This window comes from Vespula vulgaris, chromosome 11 (genome assembly GCF_905475345.1).
Source record: "Vespula vulgaris chromosome 11, iyVesVulg1.1, whole genome shotgun sequence".
Lineage (NCBI taxonomy): Eukaryota > Metazoa > Arthropoda > Insecta > Hymenoptera > Vespidae > Vespula > Vespula vulgaris.
Genome location: NC_066596.1, coordinates 4,348,723 through 4,376,693, shown reverse-complemented (window position 1 = coordinate 4,376,693; position 27,971 = coordinate 4,348,723). Strand labels below are relative to the sequence as shown.

The 27,971-nt window shown below is 41.1% G+C and overlaps 1 protein-coding gene and 1 non-coding gene across 5 annotated transcripts in view; one reads left to right on the top strand and one right to left on the bottom strand.

Annotated features, from left to right (window-relative positions):
• LOC127067702 (protein vestigial-like) overlaps positions 1-27,873 on the bottom strand; it is a 56,110-nt gene extending 28,237 nt beyond the window's left edge. For all 4 annotated transcript variants that reach the window (XR_007782712.1, XR_007782711.1, XM_051002956.1 and 1 more), the window contains exon 1: positions 24,156-27,873. Coding sequence is in view for 2 of the 4 variants with exons in the window: in XM_051002956.1 (XP_050858913.1) it covers positions 24,156-24,344 (189 nt within the window). In the remaining 2 variants the exon portion in view is untranslated. The remainder of the gene's footprint in view (positions 1-24,155) is intronic.
• Positions 766-847, top strand: Trnas-uga (transfer RNA serine (anticodon UGA)). Its single transcript has one exon. It is a non-coding gene; the product is annotated as a tRNA-Ser (tRNA).
• Positions 27,874-27,971: the final 98 nt, after the last annotated feature.

The window sequence follows — 27,971 nt, the reverse complement described above, 5'->3', positions numbered from 1 at the left end:
GAGGAGCGCATAAAGCGTTCACTTTCGCCTTATTAATGCCGACGTTCATGTCAAACGCTTCTGAAAGCTCCAATGTCGCTAGACGTTCTTTGTTAATTAACACTTTAATTAACACAGGGAGTCGCGACGTGCCAATCGATCGGACTTATCTTTTGTTTTTCTTTCTCTTTCTTTCTACTGAGGTCATTCGATTTATTGACGGCAGAAGAGGCTCTTTTAAAGGTAAACTTCGTGTATGAAAGCTGACATTGCTCTTTTTAATGATCGTAATTAAAGAACTGAACGATGACTCAATTATCGTTAATGCGGCCGCATATATAACCAACTCGATCTTGACACATAGAAAGGCCAAGATAGCATAATAGAAAGAGCCAAACGAAGAAAGAAAAGAAAAGGATTTCTAATTAATTCGCAGTTCATTCGTTAAGATCCGGAAGTGCGACCCTATTTGTGAACTCTTGGTGTAATTGTCTTAGTTCGAACCGTTTCCCTGGCTAATTGAAATTCTTATCCAAGTAGTCGTACCTTCGCGCCACCGAGAGAAAGAGACTCGAGACTAGAGTTCGCTAATTAATCGATAATTAACCCGTCGAAGACTGCACACATATGCATTTGACTTGTTTCATACAAGAATGGTAAGTGCGAATTTGTAAAGACTCGGGGAAAGTATACGAAAATCGTTAAATCACGTTTCTATGCTAATGACAAAAGTACTAAAAATAGAATTGTAACCTTATTAAGATACTAAGTCAAAAGCAAAAAACAGCTGCGGTGTCCGAGCGGTTAAGGAGATGGACTTGAAATCCATTGGGTTCTACCCGCACAGGTTCGAATCCTGTCCGCAGCGAACTTTTTTTTTTCTTAAAAAGCTCATATTTTGCCACAACTCAACTTTCTATATAGTCTATTACTTTAAACATTTTAATAGATAAATTGTTTTTAATTATTAAGCTACTAACAACTTCGCGGCATGTTTTACTACTTGTTACTCAGAAGTAACACTGTATCTTATCTATCTGATAAGAGTCGGCAAGTTTCAAAGAGATTCAAAAAAGTCTAGAAATAGTAAACCAGAATAAAAATAAGATCGTTTATTGAATGACAACGATTTAAAAAAATAAGATATAGGTATTCTCGCTGTGAAGTGTAGAAGTTGATGATTACGGAAGGCAAAATATTTTTATTTGCTATCTTTAGTTTATCCTCATGTAACAATACAGTAGTAATACAATAGTAATACGAATACAGAACAATAAAAAGACAATATACTCGGTAAAAGACAATGTGGCGTCGGCGGCAGCGTCGAAGATCATTTCAAACAAATTCTTAGCCAACATCGTTTCTGCCCTTTCGCATTTCTTTCATGTCGCGTTTCTCTCTTTCTGTTTTTTCTCTTGCTCCACCCACCAGTCCCTCTTTTCCGCATCCATTTCTGGCGTCTAGACGTGTAATTGATGAAACAAAGGGGCAGCAATTACGAGTCACAATTACGCCAGCTAGACTTTGCCCCGCTCAGCTCCGCTCGACTCCTATCTTGTATGCGAGAACGAACATGGCGGCTCTACGCTCTTTCCTCCACGCTCGACTCGAGTCGGACTTTTTGATGAAATTATTTCCGCGAGGAGAAGCATAAGGCAGCCAGAAAGGAGAAGTTCACGAGATTGAAAACAGCACGATGCCGGAAGTACTGCACGATTTGCTCTTGACTGATGGTGATATTCTTCCCCCACTTTTTCTTTTTCTTTGACATGTTTCCAACGATTCTGAACTTCTCGATAAAGAACAACTTAATATCTTCACGTACGTTTCCAAGTAATTATTTGAAAATCGAGGAACAACTGTGTTGGTATGTTATTCACGCCTGCGTGACCACATAAATCTTAAATACATTTGATACGCTGTACTTCGTGCATGCTTTTAAACGCTCATAAATCCGTATAGTTAAATAAAAAATTCCTACAAACATGGGATACAATGAAAAACCTATTTCAACAGCAATGAGTCCAGCGACTCGAGAAAATCCGTGCGTAACGCGAATCGGCGTAAGTTATCAATGTACTGCGGCTTTTACATAAGCGTTGAGAGATTCAACTTACGATTGGCCATACGTCTCCATCTTTTTCTGTTTTCAAATGCTCGTAAAGAAGTCAAAAAGGGGTGGAAGACCACGCCAAGTGCAGCTACTTATTGTATTACCGTCGACGAATGTGCAACGATGATGATCGGTCGAGAGTAAGAAGACAATGAATAAGGAAAAGAAGCATCGAGGCAAATCGACGTGCAAATAATCTACAACTCTTTATTTTAATCGTTCTCGTTCTGGCATTGAAGATCGTGGTAGCAGCACGAGAAGGACTAACATAAAAAAGGTTTACGACTTCCATTATCCTTCATACGTAATCATCAAGGCGGAAAACGTTTTTTCTTCATGTTCCAACAATAAAATAAATAAGCGATGATAGTGCTAATCCTCTTTAAGCTCTTTCCTATCTCTCATTTATTTTTTGTATCATTTCACGTAATGAAATTCTTATTGCACAAAATTTAATCAGCCTGCAAATCGAAAATTATGCAAACATACGTTAAAGATGAATTTTATTTTTGTTCCGTTGATCCATTATTAAGAATAGGTTATATTCGCATCTTAAATTGAATGAAAGACAAAGTGAATCCTTCTTTAAGAGAAGGAAGGAGGATCTTTACTCTAAGAAACACTCTAAACGTTTTTACCGCAATCTTTGCGTTCGCAAGTTAGCCCCCCATCAGCAGAGAGGCTTTTCATCGCCTGAATATCGAAGAATTTGTCGCTCGGCTGAAGGCAAGTCGAGCGAGAAGACATCAAAGGATTCCATCCATCCCATACCATCTTCTCCTCTTCCTCCTTTCTTCGCTTCGTCTTCGACGCCACCCTCCAACGTAATAATCATTTATTATCCTGGACGAGTAATAACGAGTACGCCTTGATATTATGAAGTTGCGGAAATTAGGGCTTTGTTTAAAAATTAGCTCAGCCCTCCTCTCCTCCTTCCTTCTCATAAACTTTGCCTCTCTACTACTTCAACTTTCGAGGAGTTTACGTAAAAAACTCCAGGCCGCTAATGTACCCTAATCATATCCTAGAATATCAGCAAAATTTTATTTTCATAAAAAGGATATTTCAAATTGAAGATATTTTTAAATACTTGTAGACTTCTCAAACTTTTATCGATTTCAAGTATTATCTAGGGATAATATATATAGATCTGGATCAAGGCCTCAAATATGGTATTTAAACCTGCTTAGCAGTTTAATTGTATACACAATTTAATCCCACAAACATACACGACAAAAAATATCTTAAATAAAATGTAATTGATAATATCGATGTAATGTAATTGATATAATCGAATTCCTATCTATAAAATTCATTTCCATAAAAAACAGAAGGCCCAAAGAGATAATAGGTGGTCAGGTATAAATCGGAGAAAGTAAAATTCGCGAAGGAATCGTTGCACCGCGTACATTCTTCGCGGACATGAAGACGAGAAGCTTTAATCGTCGGAGGGGCAAAGCCTCGTGCCAAGTCGCCCGATGCAAAGAGAACTCGCGTTTGCAAAACTCGTCAATGAAATAACTGTGCGCCCTGACTGCGAGACGCGCGAAATTGATGAAACTATGCACGATCCGCGAATTCTTCGAGAGTTTGGACGGCACGGACCGGTCGCCTTCGAAGTAAAGAGCAAGAGAGAAGGAGAACAAGATATGAAGAGAGAAAGAGAGAAAGAGAGAGACAGGAGAGCAGTATCCGTCGCGCGATTCACGCAGCTTGGAAGCGAGAACGAGAGCGAGCGACGAGTCGCGACGAGGGAATCGGTCTTATTAATGAGGAGACATTCTCAACGGGTTTCGGATCTTTGCTTGCCACGAGATATGCGATCCACGCTACGTGTACGCGAAAACCACGAAGAATTCGCCGATATGCGAGAAAGAGAGAGAGAGAAAGAGAGAGCGTATCAACGCCGAGAGTGCCCGCTCGTGCGACTCAATGAAAAACAGATGGCGAGCCAACAGTAATAAGAGGAAGGGAGATGAAGGTAGAAGGAGAGACGCCGCGTACTTTTTCAAGGCTCCCTTTGATCATCACAAACGCGTCCTCGGACTTTTCTGTCGATCATCGAATTTCTCCATTTTTTATCAACTTCCTCATAAACGCACAGGGATTATAAGCCTAACCCAACAATTCAGATTCGTATCCTTTTGACACGTTATAGTTCAAGTTAGTTAATTTTTACGATCTGATAAGTGTTTATAACAATACGATTATTATTCTAATATCATATTTCTTCGGTAGAAACTGCTAATGGATGTATAGATTAGAGCAAAGTGTTCTCTATATTAGTTCACTTTACGCCGAGATTAGATCGAATTAAGTCTAGGTGCTAGGTTGCTTAGATTAGTAGGGTTGTTCTCAAGACGCCGAATCTTCCTGATTTGAGAGTTTCCCTTTGACTCCTGTCTAATCTCTCACGCTTCTTGCGTACATGGTGCGTGCTATTCATTAAGCTGCCTTCGGTTCGAATTTTCACGTCGTGAGTTAATCATCCCTTGAGAGATCGAAGTTCGCCAGAGTTTTATCGAGGAACTACATTGTAGAAATTCCATGGACAGCTGCGGTTATAAACATTCAGGATTTGTGCAACTGATCGATAGTGATCGGCATGATCGCAATGTCCTTCGGGAAAAATTGACTGTTAGCTATGTACGACTTGTTACGCTTCAACAATTCTTGATTTTTTTTCGAATCTCGATATTTTCTTATTTCTCGAATAAGATAGAAAACTTTGAGGAGAGTTCGCAACGTATGGTTCGCATACCTTCGTCGAAAGTCTCACGAAAAAGCGAAAAGAAGAGACAAAGGGGTGGATCGTCCTTCGAGAAGACCCGCTGCGCGAAGATGGTCGGATAAGAGGATATAAATGGATCCCACAAAGGTCTCAGGGCAAATATAGACCAGCGTGTTAGTAAAAGGTACTGGGCCTTAAATGGGACCGAATGGCACCAGTATGGAAATGCGATCGGCTTTTAAACGTCGAACCGTGGTCAGCTATGTTAATTCCATACGTGTTACTCGAGGTGTAACTTCTGTTTATCTCCAAATCTACCCAATGTACCTTAACGAACATTTCGGACCACCTAAGTTTTAGCGATCGTCCACCTAACTGAGTACCTTTTTTACTTGTCACGCTTTTCAATAAGAGTACCTATGCTTACATGTACTTATAAAAACCTATTTCATTATCCCAAAACGTGCACAATTTTCTGATGTTTCTTTCTTGGCTCGTGATCTTGGTATACGAAAAGAGATATCATTTTACAGCCGATGAATCATTCTGACAGTACGTGGACCACGATTTCTGGTATTCAAAGGAGGCGTTAAGTGATTAAACGCGTGCTTGTCATCGGTGACATTAACATATTACGCGGCCAGTAGCAGAGGGTTAATGACTTGTATCCTGACTGTTCTCGCCGCGAAAAAAATGTTATGCCTATGTACCCATATACCCAAACGACGGTTTCTTCAACACCACTTTAACTAACGCATAGCTAACTATAAAAGAAAAATTTTTATACGAAGCAATTTTTAGCATCTTCTTTTTGTCTTTTTGGTAATACATACTAAAGCGAAACTTGTCAATTCAATAATTTATCAAATCTCTACTTGTAGAATAAAACAGAAAATAAACTAAAAAGAAGAGTCATTAGTTATTAAGTACGAATTCTTCTCTCCACTATTAGTTCTCTATGGCGCGCTAGTTTTTGTCACGCGTAGGAACTAATCGTCTAACTTTCGAACCGGACGTGTGACTTTCGTGCCTCCGACCAAGTCAGAAGTAATTACTTAGCGCGTTACATTGCTCTCCAAGTACGATCGAATCGTCGGAAGATAGTATGCTTCGCCGAGCAAACCGGAGAGACTCATCGTTTTCACGATTCAACCTCGTAAATTCTTGCCAAGCGACTCGAGCAGTAGTTACTACGACCGTTCGTTATCCACCGATATTTCGGCTTGGAAGTTAATTAACGAAGTCTACTTCGGATAAGTTATTTCATCTTTCTAATCAAAAGTTACTAACTTGAAAGTCAATGAAGGTGGCTCATTATTTCTGCCTTTATGAGTTTCGATTACGATATCGTAAGACACTTTGAATAACATTAAGTATTATTTGAAGGTACGAATCAATTTGATAGCAAAATAAGGAATCAAACGTTCATACCGACCTGTAACTATTCTAGCAAGATACTTAAGTGTATTTGCGAAGAACGACTTGAAAGACGCGACATTCGGCATGCTAACGCGGGAAATCCAAGAAAAAGGAACATCAGCGACTAGTAGTAAGTAGTGACCAACAACAGTAGCAGCCGCCCGCAAAAGGCCACTCTCGTTATGGCTCGGCATCATAGTAAAGAGAGTCGAAGACCTCTTCCCCGTCATAAAATACGGCTATACTATCGTAAAGCACTCGGCACGTAGTTACACCGGCTTACAAATGACTCTCTTAATGTTCTCTGCCCGGTGTATATATTTTACAAGGACTCTTCACTCTTCGCCATAACTTATACTTTCTGCGCGGGCTTCCGTAGGAGTGCAAGAAAAAGAAGGATCGTGGTGGATCCGTTTTCCATCTTAACTCGATGTCTACTCCGTTACTGCGATGATCTTTCTTCGTGGATCAGTATAAAGCTCGACCGCGTGCCGCATCCTTCCGAACGACATTAGAAACCTATCTCGTAGCTGTGAGGATCCCGCGGATAAATCGTACGACGCTTTACGACTTGAATTCCACGGGAGTTCTTCGGATTATAAACAGAACTTAGTATATCCAAAAATGAAGGTGTCAAAAAATCATTGATTATGTAATAGGTATTTCGTTGGGTCAGTGAACTCAACTATTTCACATCTATTATGAATATTGAATAATTATAATCAATAACTCTTTGATCATAACTGCAACTACTGCAATATCGGTTTTGTAATTGAAACCAAATACTTTCTTCCATTTAAGCAACCACGATTATTCGACTTTGATGAACTATGTACTTCTTACTATCATACTTGAAACAAGTAAAAACCGTCTCTAGAAGTCTCTGATTCTCGGTAAGCTCAGCATGTATGTCTCTCCAGATTCTCGTTGATTCACGGATGAAGATAATTCGATTCTACGTTGAAATCCGGGAACGAGCGGAGAATCAGTCAAGCGGGCCACTGACTTTCTCGCATATAAATATAGAGACGTCGTCGTCGAGGCTACTCCTCTTCGTCGAGCAAAGAATTCGCCAGGCATTGTGCTTTAAAACAGAACCTAGACCACGTGGCTCCGCGTACTTTTTGGTTCTGTGTCATTAGCGGTATCTTTAAACTTCTTACAAAGCTTTTCAACAGCATACTTTTCTGTGTTTCGGTAAAAAGTCTTTTGTGGGACAACCAATGAGCTAACAGTTCCACTAATGAATGATGACTATATGATAAAATTGAAATCTTTTTAGGTTACCGAAACAGACTATTATCAACAAAGCTGAAGGCGTCTCCGTAAAGTTGAAGTCTTATTGTTAGTCTCAGAAAAGAGGAAGAAAAGATGGCAGACGTGTATTTTCGCATTATCTCGAATTCGTAGCGTGCTTATATGTCTGCCTTTCGTTCTTCACGACATTCTCCTGACAAAAAGTGCACATTGTATCGCCAAGGAGGTATGCTAGTTCAAGACGGAATAATATCCGTCCCTTTAAATACCACGGCATTCCTGCTGACGTCGGTCGATGCCGTTAATTACTGTCGGCGATACTGTGCACTTTAATTTCAATCAATTAGTTCCGAATAAATCAATTAGAGAAGGTCGGATAATTGCGAACAGCGTGGATGGCAAAAGACAACTGCGATCCAGGATTTCCTCGTTTTGCTCGTTGTACGAGTTATTATAATCGACTCGAGCCGATGAGAAATTTTCCATTTTTATCGGGACGATAATATTCCGTAGAAAAGTGCTTTGTCATCTGTTAATGAGTTTTACGAATCTTTCGAATGAATTATTGATTTACATTAACCTCCTTGAGAAAAATAACGTGCCGCGTACAAATATGATCACTAACCAATCGCTACGTTAACCTGTTCCTAATGATTCGGTCTTTCTGCGAATTGCAGAAATATCAAAAGAAGCTATTAATCGAATCACGATAGCTCGTATAAGTCCAACGTTTCCACTTCCCTCGTAAAGGCCAAACGTTATTGGCTAGGAGCCAGACCGGTAGCCCTGAAGGTTTATTATAGTTTTGTTATGACAGTAGAGCGTTTCGGTAAATTAATGTTGAAACAAATGTATCTGGTTTTAAGGGAGCCGGCGGTTGTACTTCTAATTGAATTGGTAAACATCATAAGTTAACCGGTAAGTAGTCACGTCGACGTAAATCACTTTTGGAAGATGAGCTGTCAGCGTTTGCGACGATGAGAAAGAAGATAAGAGACACGCTCGTGGGTCTTTGCTCTTTGAGAATACAGTATCATTGATGAAAGAAATAAATTTTTGAAGTAGTTCGGAGAATTAAAACGAGCGAGAATTAAATTTTAATGGAACATTATCGGATTATATGAAATATCGATAAATTATAAAAGTATAGCAGGTGTACAGAAGATAACTTTCATGGCAGGTTGATTAGAAGTTGAACTTGCAGTTGTTAGTAAAATAAGCATAATACAAGAGTAAGATAAAGAGACATTGTTTCCTATAAATTACACCGAAAGTCGGCGTAATGTGTTTCGAGACCACGGCGACACTCGGTGCGCTGACATTTTTATTAGACGAGAGAGTTAAGACGCGGTTAAGATGCATGTTGATAATAGATTATCCTGCCGCTTTTGGGCTCGTAGCAAGAATAATCTCTTCCAGGGTGGCAAGCGTTAACGCCTTCTCTTTTCGCCACCAGCGAAGAAAATCTTATCGGAATCAAACGAAGAAAGAAGTAGAAGAAAAAGAATAATTGCATCCCGTATATAAGTCTTGTAAGCAACAAACGTAAAGTTATTTAGAAATTATTAGAAGTAAGAAAACGACTAGTATATGATTTCAAAGATATTGCGAATTCTCAAGTAGACTGACCACGCGACTATAATTTTCACGAGAGCGACTAGGTACACGTACGGATTGCTCTTTGAATAAAATTTCTTCTTCTTCCTTACCATGAAACGAGAGGAGAACGGTCGATGCACGTGCGCGCAGGGTGCATCATGCCTACTCTCGAAGAGGAAAAAAAAGGAAAGCGAAAGAGGGAGGGAAAGAGAGGGAGACAGAGATGGAGAGAGGAGAAAGGAGACTCGATAGAAATATTTTTGCCAGGCCAAATGGGTTTCTTCGGAAAGTCCGGGAGAACACGAGGGCGGCAGCTGGTCGGCGATGCGACAAATCATACCTGCTGGACAGCGTACACGTTGCATCGCCGGCGACTACGAAGCGGCGAGCACTCGTATGCAACGAGACGATGAGCGTATGTGAAAAGATATCTACTATGTAGAGAGAGAAAGAGAGCAAGTTACAGTACGTTGGAAGCAAATTTCGCGAGGGTTCCCAACAACCAGGAGGGATGTCCTAACGATTAGAAGCGATTGGAAAATTATAGGTAGTTGAAATAGATACCAATAATCGATTCTCCTCTTATGCTACCGAACGTGAACACGAACATACGATAAGACTGAGATTACGATAAACTTGGACGATGAGATAAAAGAAGAGAAAGAAAGAGAGAGAGAGAGAGGGAGAGAGAAATAGAGAGCAGAGAAAGTAAAAAGGTTTGAACAGTTGGTATTTCAGTAATGGAGCCTTATCTTCGACTACCGCGCAAGTCTCTAAGCACGAATCGGGATTCGCGGATTCTCTGGCGTTTATTAATTCGCCACTTAACATCTCCGACCACTCGTTCTCCCTACCTCCCTCTCCCACTGTCTTTCTCTCGATAGGGATGAGGAATTAGACGCGTTCATTCTCATTTATACTCGCGCTAATCGCCTCTGGAAAACGTCGCGCGCGATCAAGGAAAGCAACGCGATCGTAAATAACGGCCGGCTACGCAGAGTGCATCAAGCTGCGATTAACTGGTTTTTCTTCCCTTTCCTCTCTCTCTCCCTTCCACTCTCGGTACCACCACTCTCTTTCCGACCACTCTCTTTCTCTCTGGAAGAAGCCGCACCGGGTCTTGATCTATGGAGTGCACCCTTCGATACCGACTTTTATCGTTTCGAGATGCACCTCGCTCGCTTATTAAGCGCCCAGAGTTGTACCTCGTGCCAAGGAAAAAAAAATCCATGTAACTTGAGAAAGAAACCAGTATCTTTACAATACAATCGTTTTAAAAGTTTTGAAAGATACTTACTGTAAGCCTTTCGTATCATTCATTGGTACGAACCAAATTGTTCCTCATAATTTTGAAGATTTTTTATCAAATCAGAAAGCATTTCACTAATGTAAAGAGAAAGAGAAAGAGAAAGAGAGTATTAATACACGTTCACTCGTTCAAATTAATAAATTTTAATGTTCGCCTTTACGAGCACCTTACGAACTTCTTACGATTTGGCCCATCCCCTTACCTTTCTTTTTTATTCTCGTAATTTGCAATACCGAGATCGGCGACGTTGACACGTGTTGAACGTAGTACTATTTGGACTGGTCAGGAGGAACTTGCCAAGGTAGAAACTGGTCCGGTCGGACAGCTGACGTATCAAAGAGATACCGACACCAGCGTGTCGCTCCTCCCCGTACGACCACGGAGATCACCACGCGAGATACCTGACGAATAATTTCTAATTAATTGTCCCCCGTCGAAGGCACGATCCGCGAGCGAGACCAAGCAGGTTCGACGCGACTCACGTTTTTCCGTCTTACTCGATGGCTTTTTTTGTCAACATCTATCGACTATCCATCAACACCGGTTCGATCACCATCAGTCTTTTCCTCCTCATGCGAAAAATTTTCATTATCCTGATATAGAAAATGAGAAGAAATCATGCTAAAGCTGATATGCTTTTCAAACGTGCTTTACTTACTATATTACCGAGAAAGATAACGATCTGATGTGAAATCAAAACGTGGAAAGCTGTTGTAAGACGTGAGATAAGCCGTTGATATAAGACGTTCGTAATCTCAATGTACGCGGTTGCGTGCGGATTGATATGGGTGTCACAGAAAAGTGGATCGCGTGTGAATTTATGGAGAATGTGCGAGAGGATGTTGTAGTCGTTCTCTTCAAGTAGCTCCGCTCGTTTATCGGCTGTGAGAAGAGGAATTCCAAAGGAATTCCGAAGAAGAATCACCGTTTTGTTGTGTTATTTGTAATCGAATAAAGTGATACGGAGTATCCCGGAAAAGATGATCTTTTTTAAATGTGGGGATAGACAAGTCTTTTTTTTTCTTTTTACATTACGTTTGAAGCTAAATCTTTTCTACCGCACGTTGATAAGATATTCTCCACTCGAATCTTATGAAATAGAATGGAAGTACTCGTTTGAAAAATAATTATCGCGAAGGCCGATCGATCGATCAACGAATGATTCATGGTAGGAATGATCCTCTCAAAGAAATGATTCTCCACGTAAGCGAAGTAAGATTTCCTGAAAGGATCCATCTAGAAACAATGGCGAGAAATGACCTCGCACGATTCTACGAGCGTCGTTCCGGAAATGAAGAAAGATCGAATCGATAGTAGTTGAAGACAAAGGAGGAAGCTTGAGTTTCGCAAAAAGAGATTCAGGAAGGCAGTGCGTGTCCCTCAGCGTGAGAGTTCCTCAATGTTCTCCAGCCCTCATAAAACTTTGAAATCAATCCCTAAACGAATCTTGAAAGTATATCTAATACTAATGAAAAATATGAAATGTATTATTACGAAGTAGACAAATAAAAAATGTTTTCTCGAAAGAAAAATGTCGAAGATTTTGATTGAAGAAAACGCGAATTATCACAAAGTTAAATGCAATATGAGGTAACCGAGGAAGAGGATTGAAAAAAAAAGATAAAGAAAAAACTGCAAACGATCTCGAAGAGAGAGAGAAAGAGAGAGAGAGAGGGATGGTGAACGGACCGCTGGAGAACGCTTGGAATTGCAAATCGCGAGAGTCCAGATGGACTGGTGCGGTTGTCCAAGGGTGAAATTCCTACGGACAGTGAGCGAGTCAACCAACGGGCCAACTAACCAGCCAATGGAATAATATTTGGGTTACGCGAGTTCCCGTGAAACGAAGAGAGAGAGAGAAAGAGAGAGAAAGAGAAAGAGAGAGAGAGAAAGACAGAGAGAGAGAGAGAGAAGGAGAGAGAGACGAACATAAAGAATGACGAAGAAAAGGAACGAAGAAGAGGAGAAGCAAGAAGAGAAGAAGGAAGTGTAAAGAGAAACGGATAGTGGGGATCGGCAGTAGCCTCTTTATGCCTTTTAACTGTCCTCCCTGACAAGCCGCGAATGCGTTCTCTTTCTCTTCAGCTATCATTGAATTGCAGATTCGAACGAACAGATGGACACGTCCGCCGACGAACTTGCTGTACTTACGATCGACAAAAACTCTCGGGATCCTGGAAATCTGCCGGGTACTCGAATCGTCCCCTCAGAACTGTTAAACCAATCGACTTCTTTCCGTTTTATTGTTTTCGGACGTCTTCTTTTCTTTTTTAGATACTATGTAAGACGCTCCGGAAAAAAGTACATAGTATGTATGCATTTCATCAATGAATTCTAAACTAATATCGATTGACAACATTACCATGTAAATCGATGATTTTTACAATCTCATGAAATCGATTTGTCACCTGGGTAATTAAATTAAATATGAATACTTGTACTAACTTCTAAAATAGCTTGTTTCTTTAGTAACCTTTTCCATGAATTAAATTATCTCGAAAATTCATTGAGAAAGTCGTTAATTTTTGAAGTCCCGTAGGAGCAACGGCGTGGTATCTTGGAAGATTGGACTTAGACTGGAATTTTTACTCGCAATCTGGCCTAAATTCCGAGCGTCTGGTCTTCCTAGCTCGCGTGGCCGCTAATCTGCTCTTCTGAGACGCGTTTCGTGCGAATTAGAAGACAGCTCGAACGAGGAGAGTATGCTGAAATATGCATGACGCCGGAATCAGGATAACGCGAATCTCAGTCTGTGATCTATGTGATCTTTGATGATTAATCGTTAATGGAAAGAAATACTTAACAAGATGTTATGATTATACGACCAAGAAGAAAAGAACGAATTAATCGATCGACAAAGTATCTAACTCTCTAACTTAGCCCGATCAATTTATTAAGCGACATTTTTATTAATTTTACAAATAAAAAAAATATTCTTCGAGCGATGTCGCGACGAATCGATTTCCCGTTCTCGAGAATAGTTCGTCTCTGGTATAATTTGACGATGGGCGTGGTCCCGGTGACAAAGTGCAAGCCGTCAGACGTGATCTATCGCGCAACACGTGTTCCACATCTTTCTAAATTCTTCGGGAACACTTTTACGCGACTCTCGCGACGCGCGCTATCCGAAAAAAGGCTTCTCTTCATCGGTAGAATATATTTCCGCATACGTTGCTCGGGAATCCCCTCGTACATCATTATTAGAACTCTAACCTCAGTAGCGAGTCAATAAATCAGCGTTCATTTAAAAGTAAACGTGACGTTTGTTTTTGGTTCATTTTGAAGTAAACTTTGTGACTGTCACAAGTTTACACTTGCAATAAAATTTACTTGATATTTATTTAAGTTCGCATAACATAAAACTTTATAACGAAGAGGAGAAAAAATTTCAAAGTAGACTTCGTAAGCGAATGTCAAAAAAGCTACGATCACAAACTGAAGAGAAAGAGAAGGCACGCTAAGAGGAGTAGTTTATCGCTCTACCTCGGCGTCTCGTTAGTGACTCAGCTCGAGGAAAAAGCGAGCAGTAAGACTCACCGAAACGTCGCGAAATCACAACGGGTGAAGCGAGCAACCAGCCTTACCGGTTTCCCCGAAAAAATTAATACGCGACCCGGGCCGATCGACGTTCTCTCTCTCTCTCTCTCTCTCTCTGTCTTTCTCTCTTTCTCTCTTCGAATCTCTTTCGACCGCTAGAAGCGAAGAAAAGAGCTCTCAGCTTGCCAAGAGTTGAGTGGTGCCAGTCGATGGACAATCCGTTTGTTTCCTTTCCGATGGCCACCGTAAAAAGTGATCCGACCGTCGACGGAATAAAACCTGATTCGACTTCGGGCCAAAGTAGTGTTTCGCTTCACTCGGACGTCTCTAAGAATTTCGTGAAGCAAAACATTATAGCGCGTGATTCTAATCAGCGCATGGAAACCTTCGGAAACTCTCAGAATCATTATTTCTTTTTCATTTATTTTTTCTTTTTGTCTTATAAGCTAACAACAAAACGGAATTATTCGCTGCTAAAGAAAATTTTCGAAAGATGGGGATGACTAGCGTTGAGTCCACGACGATGGGGTCAACCGGTTTGGTTTTACGACGGCTCCACGACCGCGAACTTCGATCGTAATTAATTTGTTTTTCCCTCTTTTAGCGGTGCTTGTGCGCGCGCGCGCGCCCGCGCGCCTGAGCGCGTACGCGCGAAAGATATGAAAATGCCGACGAGAGACGTTCGCGTGACTGAGCGCAATGTGCGAGAGCGCAGAGAAGCCAAGAGCGAGTTGCACAAGGATATCGGTGTGCTTTGAGCCCGTGAAACGTGCGCGCGCGCACACGTGAGAGCGAGGGAAAGAGAGAGAGAGAGAGAGAGAAAGAGAAAGAGAGAAACATTATACGTGAGCGGAATACATACGATACTTGAAACAGGAAAAGGAGAGACGGAGATACAAAAAGGGTTTTGCCGAGGCGAGGAAGAAGGACGGTGAAGCAGACAATTATAAAATGTATGGCGCTAAGAGAGATAAAAAAGAAAGGGTGAGAGACGGAGAGGTAGAGGGGGATGAGGCTTCATCACGGTTCGCTACTTCGGGAAAATGTTCATCGTCTGGTCAAAGGGTTAAGTTCAAGGCGCGGGTTTCTTTGCCTTTTTTTTAATCTCCGTTCTCTTCTCTCTCTCTCTCTCTCTCTTTCTCTCTCTCTCATTACGTGTAAATTTCTAATATGTAACCTATCGTCGAGGTCTACTGCGCTTTTCCGTAGTCAACTGAAGATGATTCCCGTTTTACGAGCAGACTTTTTCTCTTTTTTTATATATACTTATATAACGTGCCTCGTGGAACAAACTCCCTTGTATTTCGATCTCTTGAACTGGGTATATGATGGTCAAGTATCTCGAGTATATGATTAAATTAGAACGCTTATTGTTAAAATGTTGATTCAAAATGATGTGATATATCAGATAATTTTCAGCGGAGTAAAACTTTATCGAATAATTCCGTGATCGAAAAATCATATCAAAGACTATATTTTTTAATTATTTCAATCATTTACTACAAAATTTCAAACAAGTAATCATAAAAAAAGAAGATTAGATGTAACATGTTAAAAACTAAACATTCTTTAATGAATTTATCGTTGGGGAGTTACAATAAATCCCAATGAATGAAGTTTTCCGATCATTGACAGTAGATGGATCGAAACAAAATACGAAGCCGATGCTCGATAATCCCGGATTTCTATCATTTTTTTGTTCTACTTGTATAAGACGCCCTCTTTCTTTCTCTCTCAAGCATACGTATCTCGCGGAAAGAATGTCTCGCGGTGGTCCGAGAAACTAGTCCGAGGAAATTTATTCCACTGAAGCGAGAACAACAAATTACAGTCGGTAGTCGATCTCTCCTAATACGATCGCCTGGTATGCTTGTGCTCGAGAGAGCTCGGCATCGAGTTCGACGCCATAAGACGTCGGTAGGATAGATCGGCAGGAAGAGAAAAGTAAATCGTCGCCGATCGCTACGTCCCACTTTTCATGGGAAAAATCGTTACGTGTCAATCCGATCGATTGTATATATATATATATATATATATATATATATATATATATATAGGTGTGTGTTTGTGTAGTATATATCCTATCTTTCTCTCTCTCTTCCTTCTGTACGCATATATAAGACTAGTGGCAGCCACTTTAAAACGCGTTTTATGACTTTACAGGAGCCATCATTATCACAAATTTATGCTAATTTTATTCGAAACTGTCTCCTTCGATCACGTTCAAACGATCACAAAACACACTTAGCAAGGGGTAAGTGTCTATGATTTATATTTAGAAAGGCAATTGAATTTTCTCCAAAGAATCGATTACCTTTAACTTTCCTAATCTTTAATTTAAATTTGAAATTTAAGAAATTGATTTTATTCGTGATTCGGAGAAGGATAGTAATAACGATAAGATATCTTAGGAAGACCACCGTCGAAGACTCGGAATGCTCTTGAACTGTTCTAAACGTTTCATGGATTAACTTCATCGCGAAAAAGCTGTCAATGAATTCGACGTCATCTTTTCTATGAGTCTCGAGGAAAATGCATGAAAAAAGTCGTCGAATGCGTTCTAAGATATTAAAATTCGCTCTCCAGGAAAAGAAAAACGGAAAGACAGACAGAGAGAAAGAAAGAGAGAAAGAAAAAGACAGAGAGAACATGTGAGGTCGTTCTCAATCTCCTTCTTCGGAATAATTCAAACATTTAAATGCCTTTTGTACGACTTACGTAAATATTCGCACGAAAGGGAGAAAGGTTTTTCATGGAAAAACTTCGACATTTAGCCTAACTCGATTAGGACAGGTAACCACTTATCAGGCAACGCTTCAAATCGAATCTCCGATCAATCGAGATTCCTTCATGGAATCACCACTTTGAAGAATGCAAACGATTTTAGGGAAAACTACGAACGACACTGACAGCTGTTTGGCTTTCGTAAGTTGATGAAAATTGGACGATGGAAATGTAAAAAGTAGATCAGAAACGAGTTTCGTAATTCGTTGTTGATCGAACGTAACTTTGAATGATCTAATATCGTCGTTCGTAGAGTTCAACACCGATGAACGATGAAAAATGCAGAGTGATCACGTATTTTCATTTTTTTTGATGGAATTTCTCAGCGATCGATCGGTGTAATAAATTAAAGTGCGATTTGACGTTCGTACGGAACGATAATAGCCGCACACTGAGATTCGATCCGGTGTGCAAACAACGCTCCTCCTTTATACGAGCATGCCGCGAAAAAGTGCAAAGAGCCTAATAAATAAGTTGCCGGTGTGTAGTTAAGGTATAATTACACGTTACTTCTACCACAGTGAGGGCATATACGCTCTTAGGCGGTAATATCGACGAACGCATACGCGCATGCGTCTCATATTTTTACGTACTCTCTTTGTCTCTGTCTGTGAAAGAGAGAAAGCCTTTTAAGCCCTGTAGTGAAAGAGGAGAAGGAGGAGGGTCCCTCCTCCTTTAATTTATGTAGGAACCTAGGAAACACGGAACGTAAAAAAAGGCCTCAACATGTGACGGCGCAAAAAGCAACCGGGGCCGTTATAATTTATACGCTAAACGCCTTCTATCTGCACTCAGTGAACCGTTTTTACGCTCTCGTCCTGCGTTCTCCGCTATCGCGTCGGGCCACGTGTCGCCACGAGAGCCTCTCTCTCTCTCTCTTTCTCTCTCTCTTTCTTTTTATACTGGAATCAGAGTAGACCGTAGTTCTTGATTAGAAAGGATCACAAGAAAGTAGTTACCAGAAATTGCATTAAAGATAAGTGATAAACAAGATATTAACATAATCAGTTTTTCACATGATTAAAAAGTGTTTCGAAACAACGATAATTGTTCATTCGATTACAAATAACAGAAATGAGAACGTTAACATTCGAGCGATACTACCTTCAATCCTATCTCTTTCTCCTTCTTCGAATTACTCGATTTCTTCTTCACAGTGAAGAAACCAAGAGTTATCTCCGATCGGCGAAAGAAAGAACGAGACTCGAATCAAATCGGTGAACGAGATCGTTGCGCGGCTCGTGTCGCGGAACAGCGTGGAACTTACATACGATCGGTCTTTTGCTTTCTCACAAAGTGAGAGAAAGAGAGAGAGAGAGAGAGCAAGAAGAGGAGATGAAAAAAAAGGGACGATGAGGATGAGGATGAGGATGAGGAAGAAGAGGAAGAGGAGGAGGAGCAGGATGCAGAAAGAGAAATAATAAGAGGCACCGCGACGAGAGAGCCGGTGCTTTAAGCCCGTCCAGATCCCGCCAGGACGATAACGGGAGGACACATCGCCACCTCGGCGCGACGATCGTAAAACTTGGTCAGGTAAAGGCGCGGTTCGTTTGAGACCTGCTGCGTCGAAGGACGGACAGGAGCTGCTTATAGGTTAGGTATTATAGTCAGGAAGAAGTTAACTCTGTTTCTCTGCGAGAGAAGTTTCTTCCATCTATCGAACTCATCGCAGTCTACTACTGTAAAGAGAGAAGGAGAGAGAAAGTCTCGTACCCTTCGGGGTGGTCCGAAGCAACATCGGTTCATTAATCGCTCGGATACTCCGGAAAAATGTGCTTTTACGAGCGTGAGCAGGACCGCTTCTCGCTCGATACGTACGGCCTTATCGTTCTTGAATAATCGGAGCTACCTTCGAATTAGGATGTTCTGATTCTTTCCTTTCGAGAAGAAGCGTTAAAACGTGCTACCGATGATCATAAGTATCCACCAACGTATCCTTATTATCAGCGGTTCCGTAATTCTTTCGTAAGAAGACAAAATTTAAACGACGAGTGTGACTCGACAACCACCGCAACATGAGTCTCGTAGACAAGGAACTATTCTTCTTGATTATTAATGATTTCCACAATATCGTTGTTTATTTCCTTGCGAATTCGTAGGAATCAAGTTGAAACGAGTTCCGAGCTCTCGGCAAAATAATCTCTATCTCGGTCTCTCTTCCTACTCTTCCTAGTTGACTCTCCCGCGAAGCGAAGAGAAACCGGTAGGCTGGAGGGAAAAGTCCATGTCGTTCGTGGTAACACGATCGCTTTTTACCGCCATTATGACTTTTTATTGGTCACGGAAAGGCGCGGTGACATAATACGATACTGACTTTCAAAACGCTGGGGGAAGAAGAAAAGGTAGAGAAAGAGAAAAGACTGCAAGGAGGAGTGGCCGTAGGAGAGCAACGGATTCTGCGCGAGTATGAGTGAGTCCTGAAGAAGAAGAAGTGGAGCTCCCGTAACGAGAGACGAGAGTGCTAATGAAGGATAGCTACCTTCTTACGGGCTTCGACCTGCACCTGTCCTCTCCCTTCCCTTACTCCAGTCTTCGACCTTCCCGTTGTTTTCTATCTCTCTTTCTTCCTCTTTCGTCTTTCATAATTTCTTCACCTTGTATGTCCCAGAATTTATAACACCAGTATTCGAGGTCCGGCCTAAGTTAGATACTTAAAAAATATGTTTATGACTTTATTGCCACGGTCTGCCAAATACGAACCCCCGTCTTCTCGTTCACCTTGTTAATTTAAGAAAAAGTTATGTTCTGCTGCTAAATTTTAAATCCTGAAGTTAAATCCTGGAGTTGTCTCGATCGATGTTATAATTCTGATAGAAATTTGATAGTCCTCGTTAAAGGACAGGATCATGAATTATTCACTTTCAGTAAAGTTCTTCAATATCGAAAGTCGTAACGACAAATTTTTAGATGTCTGTACGAGACCCCACGAGTTACCACAGTAAACCTTTTGAAGGAGACACTAAAAATTCCTTTGTGAGTTTTCAATACATCCGGTCTGTCGCGGACGGTTCTCCTTTCTGACACTAAAATGTCGTTTATGACTTTATTGCCTTTTCTTCGGGACGTTTTTATTATGAACATCATCTTCATTGAGCGATTCGATTTCCTTCGAGACTACGAATGTCATCCCTTTTTCTCCGCTCCTTTTTCTTTTTTTCTTCGACGGAAAGAAGGAAATATTCGGTCCATTACGGGACACTCGAAGAAAAATAAATTCTGGAGATCCATGATATACCACTTGGCTCATTAATGACAGCGCACGCTAAGGTACGGCGCCGGAAAAAAAAACAAAGTATAAATCATCCTTCTCAAAAGTCCATGTCGCATTTGAATCATTAGCTGGAAATACGATAGCAATGTTCCATCCTGTTAAATACTATAAATTACTGTTGTTTTACACGTGGATTTACATGCTTTAAATCCCGAAGAGAAAGGCATCGGGGCGTCCTGCTGCTATCTACCTTCGGGTTTCTCTCGTTAGCGATTAAACGAACGACAGATCGAAAGATTAAAAGATTAAAAGATGACAAAGATTGTATCGAAAATGATCATGACTAAACTATATATGTACCTACTTATCCTCATTTAAAAAAGAAACAAATCAATTTCCAACGTTAACCAAGCACGTAAAGATATATATTCCAAGTAAGTAAGGTCCGCGAACTCAGCGGAGTCTGCGCTCGAAGTTCTCGCATCTCTTCCGATCGTGAGATAACGGTGAGCAAAAGCGTAAAGCGCGCGCGATCGCGTACGCAAGGTCGATCTCGACGGGCGGACAGGTTTCTCGCAGGACGAGAGGGTATAACGGGTGGCGTACGAGTACGCAGGAGGATAAGGAAGAAGAGAAGAACGAAGAGAAGAGTAAAGAGAAAGAGAAGAAGAGAGAAGAGGACAGAGAAGCAAGATTTTCTATCCCGAAAGCCAGCGTGCCGCGATTCCAGAAGAGAGAAAGAGAACTCCGCTCGAACGCACACGCCTTGCGAGCGACGGCCGACACGAGTTTACTTTTATTTAAACGTTCCTTCCTTTTATTTAGGGCCTGACCCCCGAGAGACGCTCATTTTGCTCCTTTGCCCGGCGCTGACCGGTGTCCACCCGGTGCCGGCCCCTTGAATTAATAGCCCCGCGTTTTTCCTCGTGTTGGCTAATATACGCGCGTGCGCGCGAGCGTGCAGGAGAGCGAGGCCAGCCGCGTTAAAAATGCCTCGCTTCTGCCCGCCGTTTTCTCACGGCGCGCACCGAAACGCACCGACAGCGTGCTTTATTGCCGTCTCACAACCCTTCTCTTTTTCTCTCCGTCTTTCTTCTTTTCTCTTTCACTATGCTGATTCTTATACCTTACGAGAAAACTCTCCAGAGAAGTAACAACAATTAACGTTACGGGCATCTTTCTGTGATTTACCTTTTATCAATGACGAGATAGAAAATATTTTTAATCGATTTAAATCTTACGTGTAATTTAATAGATTCCAAAGTATCCATATTAATCATGCCATATATAATACTATGCTTTATTTCTATTTGTTAGTGATCTTGCGCAAAATCGAATGATCAACAAGTAATTAATTAAGACAACTATCGAGTTATAATTTTGATCTTTGGTTTATTCGTCGATATCTAAGCCAGTTATCTGACATAAGTTTTCCTTGTAACATACACGCGTGTTTAATAAATCAATTTTAATTTACGAGACTTTTATGATTATCAAGATTCTGAAAAACTTTTGATCTATTGGGACGATTAAAATTTTTTAAGAGATTATCTGTAAACACTACAAATTGAACGCTTATTATTATCTGAAATTTATAAGTCAAAAATTTATATGTATGCAATAAATAAAATTGGTATACGAAAATAATGTTTCGTCTTTCACTTTTTATTCATCATTCCCTTTCTTTTTTCCTTCTTTGGTCCACGTCCAGATCTTCTCTTTTTTTCCAGAGTGTAGATCTTTTCTTCGACGCTCATTAACATATTTGTTGATTTATACACCTAGCGGTAAGTAGATTAAGATAAGGTGATAAATAGTTTAAGTGGTCCGTCGGCGCGATACTTCACAACACGGATTTATAGCGTATACGAAAAGGTGGTAAGACTCGAGTTATATCGACTTGGAATGTTGCGTTGAGGTTGCTCAGGATGGAGCCAGTTACAGATCGTGGTAGATCGTGATCAAAATCGAAAGAAATTGGGGTAAATCTCGATACGTCTAACGAATAAATGATATTGATATTTCATTGATCGATCATGTCATTTAATAAATTCGTGATAAATCGTGATAACGTGAATAACGATTGTGATAATTTTTATCGTCAAGAAAACATCTAATTAAAACCAGTTTTCAGCGAAAGATAGTTTACATTTGATCATGTAAAATTTTCTGCAAGATCTGTAAACACGTCGCTTGACTTTTCCGATCAGTCGAGATCCTCCGGTTTGCCGATTTCAAAAATCGATTATCCGTACATATCCCGACGATTATAAGTAAACGTATTAATGCGTCACGCCACGCTAACTCATGGAGTAATACAAGATAAGAATTTATCGTACCACTTAGACTTATCAATTGTAAGTGAAATTTAATGTTAAACCGATAAAACGCAGACCGACGCGCCTTTAAAGATGCCGTGCATTTCCGAATAACGAAGTATCACCACCGTCCTCCTCTTCCTCCTCCTCCTCCTCTTCTCCTTCTCCATCTTTCTCTTCTTCTTCTTCTTCTTCTTCTTCTTCTTCTACTACACGAAAGAGTCGGCCCTTCCTAAGAGTTATAAAACGAAGAAAGTACTGATAATGAAATTGGACCGATTTTCTCGTCATTTCGCGTAATAAAAATTCAAAAAATTAACATTATAATAAGAAGAGCCATAAAACAAAATCGTTCTTGATAACATCGAATAAAAATTTGTACGATAAAAAAAATGAAAAGAAATATGTAACTTCTTTGCCACCAAGGACGAGAAGAGAGCTTTCGAAATAGACGTCTTGATTGGTGAGGGGCTTAATATATGAAAAGAAAAGACTGAAAGACAAGGAGATAAGGAGAGAACGAGAAGAAGGAAGAAAAGGAGAAATGAAAAAGACGCGAGGACAGGAGTAACAGGCGAACCGGTACTCGACACCCTGTGGTGTACGGATGAGCATACGGATGGGTGCACCAGAGGCTAGAAACACGCCTGACCTCCCAGCAGACAGATTAAAATGATGCAGAGGCTATCTACCCCTCCCGAGACTCTTGCTCTTCTCTTCTTCATCGCTCTGCCTAAACTATTTCAAGACTCTCCGAGTGAAACATCTTCTCGCCTCGCTTTTCTACCGTGTTTGTAAACACGGCTTGCCTTTACGGGACCATTCACTTGAGAAATTTGCCGAGCTTGATAACGAATGTATCAGTGTCAAGTTCGATGTGGAAAAAAAAACCAGGATGAATATTTGAGTAGCTTTAAAAAAGACCGATATTTTTGGATGCACCTGTTTGTAATCTTTGGGATCACAAAATTCTTCTGCTGTGATATCGATAAATTACATCCTGTGAGTTAATATTAAGTCATTGAGTAGGTGCAACGAGTCATAAGCGAAGCGAGTACTCGCCTAACGAGATTTCTCGATTATTGTGCACAGCTGAATACTGATAGAGACGAACGAGCTATTGAGAAAATCGAATGTGAGATTAAAAGTTGTAAGTTAGTAAAATTATCAAAATAAAAGTTGAAAATAAAATTTTCTAATATAAGAATATATTTATCGTCTAAATTTTTTTTCTATTCTAAAAGTCTTTATTATACGTTTACTGTTTACTATAAACAAGATAAATACAATTAGAAGATATTACATACCAAGTGGTTACAGAATATCTAAGCGATTCGCCCGGAGAACTTTAAAATTCGCCGAGACACTTTAACGTCGACGCCTTTAGGCGTTACAATGTTGCTCCTAATCTCTGTAACGATGCTTTGTCTAAGCGCTCCAGCTTGTACTCTTAACACGATACACGTTCCCCACGCGATACACTTTTGAATAATGATACCTGCCCATAACGATCGCTTAACATCTAAATTCTCGGCACGATTCGATTCCTTTCGCTCGTTAGCGTTAATTTGACATGCTGGAAATGCCGTTCTACTTTGAAAAATATGCTCCAATATCTACAGATATACTATCTTCTGAACATATCGAAGGATTTTTTGATTGCGTAGATACTTCTAATGCTGTAAGTAAGATTATTAAAAAAACCAAAATTCCGAAAGATTGATAAACTCTTGGCGCATTTAACATATGCTAATCAAGAATTTAATCCTATATCAAAAACAATTGATTTAATTCAACTCCTAGGCATAATGTAATTTGCTCGAATGTCAGTAAAAAATTTACACGATTTTTATGTAAAAATAATGTTATCATTGTGATAGAAAAGAGGTGATGCTCACCCTGTCGTACTGATGCGTCGCCGTGGCGGAGGAAAACGGTTGAAAAGGTGCCGGCCTTGCCGGACTGTGATGGGCCGCATGGGGATTCGTATGTGGGGCCGCATGGGGGTGGGTCGGGTGCGGCGGCGGCGGTGCCCTCGAATAGAGGTAAGGATGATAATATTGATACATCACCTCGGAGCAGCTCATCACCCCGCCCGGGCTTGGCACCCCAGACCCGGCCTGCCGACTTGCGTACCCGAACGTCGCACCACCCGTTCTAATACCACCACCACTTGGCTCCTCCACTCTCTCTTGATCACCTTCCTCTTATTTTTTCTTCTTCTTCTTCCTCTATTCTTTCTTTTATTTTACGTCAAGTGAAAATCTCAATCCAACCGTGCCACGTGCACCCGATCACTTCTGTCTCTGAGACTTCTAGCTACCTAACTGAACTTTCGAACGATTTAGAACAACCCGACAATTTGTTTGGACAACGAAAAGATATGCTCGCTCAACACGATTACGATGATCGTCCGTCGGCAAGCGTTTTGACGGTCTATGCCTTTCACTCGGACACTGCTATCGGAAACGCAACAGTTGGTATAGATGGTACATCGTCGAAATTACTTCTTTCTACGGGCAAAGAAAGGACCTTGGCACAAATTTAAAAGCTGTCATGCTGACGAATCCAATAGCAGGCGATAAGAAAATTTCGACGGTTTATCAAGGTTCTTGTTAAGCGCGGGAAGATAGATCTTCCTTTCTGACGTTTTTGATAGAGGAAACAAAGTAGGGAGATGACAGATCCACTCCTTTCAGCTTTTTCTCTTCGGTGTCAGGATCCTAGTATCGACGATAGATCAACATCGATCTGTCCTATCTGTCCTGTTTTTTCAACTCAAGAAACACGGAACTGTCTTGTCGATCCTGACACTCCCGACAAGCTGGCACCTTTAAATCGTTTTAAGAGACCTCGAAAATGATCACGTATACTCCGAGCATTATCACACTCACTTCTCACGTTCGTGCGTATCGCACGTCGATCGTTTCCTGTTATCAAACGAGAAAGAGATAGACAAAGATTACCAAAGAAACACGAACGAACGGAGCACGAAACACAGGAACGCAAGATCTGCACGAGTTCGACGGATAGAGATAGAGAAAGAGATAGAGAGAACGGAACGGCTGTCTCCAGATTACACCGCTGGTGTGTCTCTGATGGGCGAACACAGACTGAACCCCCCGAACCGACCGTTGGACACCCTCTCTCTCGTCCCCTAGACTCGTCCGCCGTCTTTTTCCAACTCCATGGACAGGCTCCTCTCTCTCTCTCTCTCTCTCTCTCTCTCTTTCTCTCGTTCCCCTCTCCCTTCCACCCGCTCTAACTCTTTCTCTTTCTCTCTTTCTTCCTCTCTCTCTCCGTCTTTTTCGTGCGTGGCACGTCCTCCTCTCCTTCAGCTGGCTGGAGGGTCGGAAAGGTCTCTTTTCCCTTCTCTTCCCTTTTCGATCAGCCCCTTTCGGAAAAGAAGGGGTTACCGGGCGAAAGGAAACGCCTACTGGTAGTACCAAGCTCGGCCAATCAACGAGCGAGAATCAACCGTCCAATGAGGCATCGGTTGCCACTCCTACGTACCGTCGTCTCTGTATTGATCCCACAATGAACCCGGACTACCCAGCACGGTATTAAGAAGTTCCTACTGAATCCTCCTCCTACCCTTCGATACCCACACTCTACCCCTGTCTCTCTTTCTATTTGCCTCTGGTTTTGTCTTTCTTTCTCTATCTTTCCGTACCCACCAACTTTGCCTACCCTTCTCGCTTCGTCCGGCTTTAACCACGCTTCGAGTCGCCTTTTCCCAACAACCCCGAACCTTATCCACCTCTTCCTCTTTCTCCCACTCCTACGACTTCTCTCTCTTCTCTAACGCTACCGGTGAACTCGGCAAGCCGCGCGCATAATGAGTCTTAATTAACAGTTTCGCGGTGTTTCGGGAAGCTTAATTTGCCTCGGCGAGAGAGCAGTGAAGGTTGCCTCCGCAGGGAGGCAAGGAAAAAGAGATAAGTGGAAAAGAGCAAAAGAGGGTAGGAAACTCCAACGAAGTTAGGCTGGTTAGGAATTTTCTTAAACTCCTCAGAAAATCAGGTTTTTCCTGTTGAGAAAATTGGAACGTGACTATGAATCTTCTACCAAGCGAAAAGTATTCCGACACCTTGAACTGACGATTCATTTAACAAGAAATGGGTCAAGCCACGAGTACCATGTTCATCCTTTGACACACGCAATCCAATTTTAAGTTCGAAAAAAATTGATACAAAAAATTCATCAGCTAATCTTAGTATTGTTATTCAATTATATTTTATTCAACATTAACTCTTGGTTATGTTTGATTTTAATAGTAATATAATAGATGTAATTACACGTACTTGATACTTGATACTTCGCGTTCAAGTTGAAAGAATCATAACTTTTGAAATAGAAAATTTTACAACCGATAAGTGGATCACAAAGCAATACATTTCATCACTAGTCTCAAACTACACAATCTACAACCTGTTCCAGTTCACCTGAATCGAATAATTCTAAATGTTGAGACACATCGTCATCCTAACGGCGACACACTCGACCGTGTCGAATGTAGAAGACTATAACTAATCCGATGTGTAATCTAGCAGGTCTCTATCTTTGGGGAGTGTCGAACAAATCCAATAAACCGTCGACGAGCGTGAAACGGGGTAAGACTTTTTATGCGAGTCGACCTTTGCTCTACTCAATACGTTCGGCCTAACGTCGGATCACCGATCAAACGCTTCATAGCGGGGTGGCAGTCATCCTGCACGTGGCCACTTCAACAATGGAAGACGCGCAATTCACCCCTGCAACTCCTCCTGCTAATAGTCGAGCATTAAATTTGTGAGTGATATTACCAAGTGGGGTGAAGCTCCTCGTTCTCTTTTCCTCCCTTCTTCCCATCATTGAAAGGTCGAGACGCACGAAATATGCTTTCATTCTCGCATTTCACGGAAGGATACCTCCTGTAGACGAATAAACGATAGGACTATCAAGCGAAAGACTCGTAACGTGATCCCGTCATGCGAGAGTATTGATGCTTCGTGGCTTTCATTATGTACAGACGGATTAAGAATAATCGATGTGCGTTGCGTCAGAGTCTTTCTCGCAACTGCGTGATATAAAAATAATGTTCCCCAATATAATATGAATATGTAGTTTTTTAAAGATCTCAGAAACGTGGTGTAATTATTTCAATTTTACATATTCCAATTACATCGTGAGCTCATAAACGTTAACGAAAGATACAGAACTTCCAATTACTTGTTTCAAGAAATGATGATATAACGAGTATTTCTCCATCTTCCTTCGTAATTAGATTCTGTGAATCGGTCGATTAGCAACGACTCGCGCCGTCGTAATTTACTTCCTAGCAAGAATCGGCTGTTTCTCAAACGGGTGAAAACACAGATCTTCCAACATTCGGATACTGCAGCGGAGAAAGAGAAGAAGAAGAAGGGGAGAAAGAAGAAGGCCGTAGCGGCGACCGAAGAATCGCGTTTTTTGACAGATCGGCAGCAACCTCTCAGGAGAGAAGTCCCACGAATGGGACACAACATAAGGATCGTGAGGAATGCCAAAATAGCAAATTAGGGAATTCCAGGAGATCTACCTTCCTTTCCTTTCTCTTTCTCTCTCTTTTTTCTTCTCTTCCAAGTCCTTTCACGACCGTTACCTTTAGCGCGAACATATTGTTTTTTAATTTTGTAATTTTCCCTTAACTTTACAATCTGTACATTCTAAAATGAAGATGTCATAGAAATCCT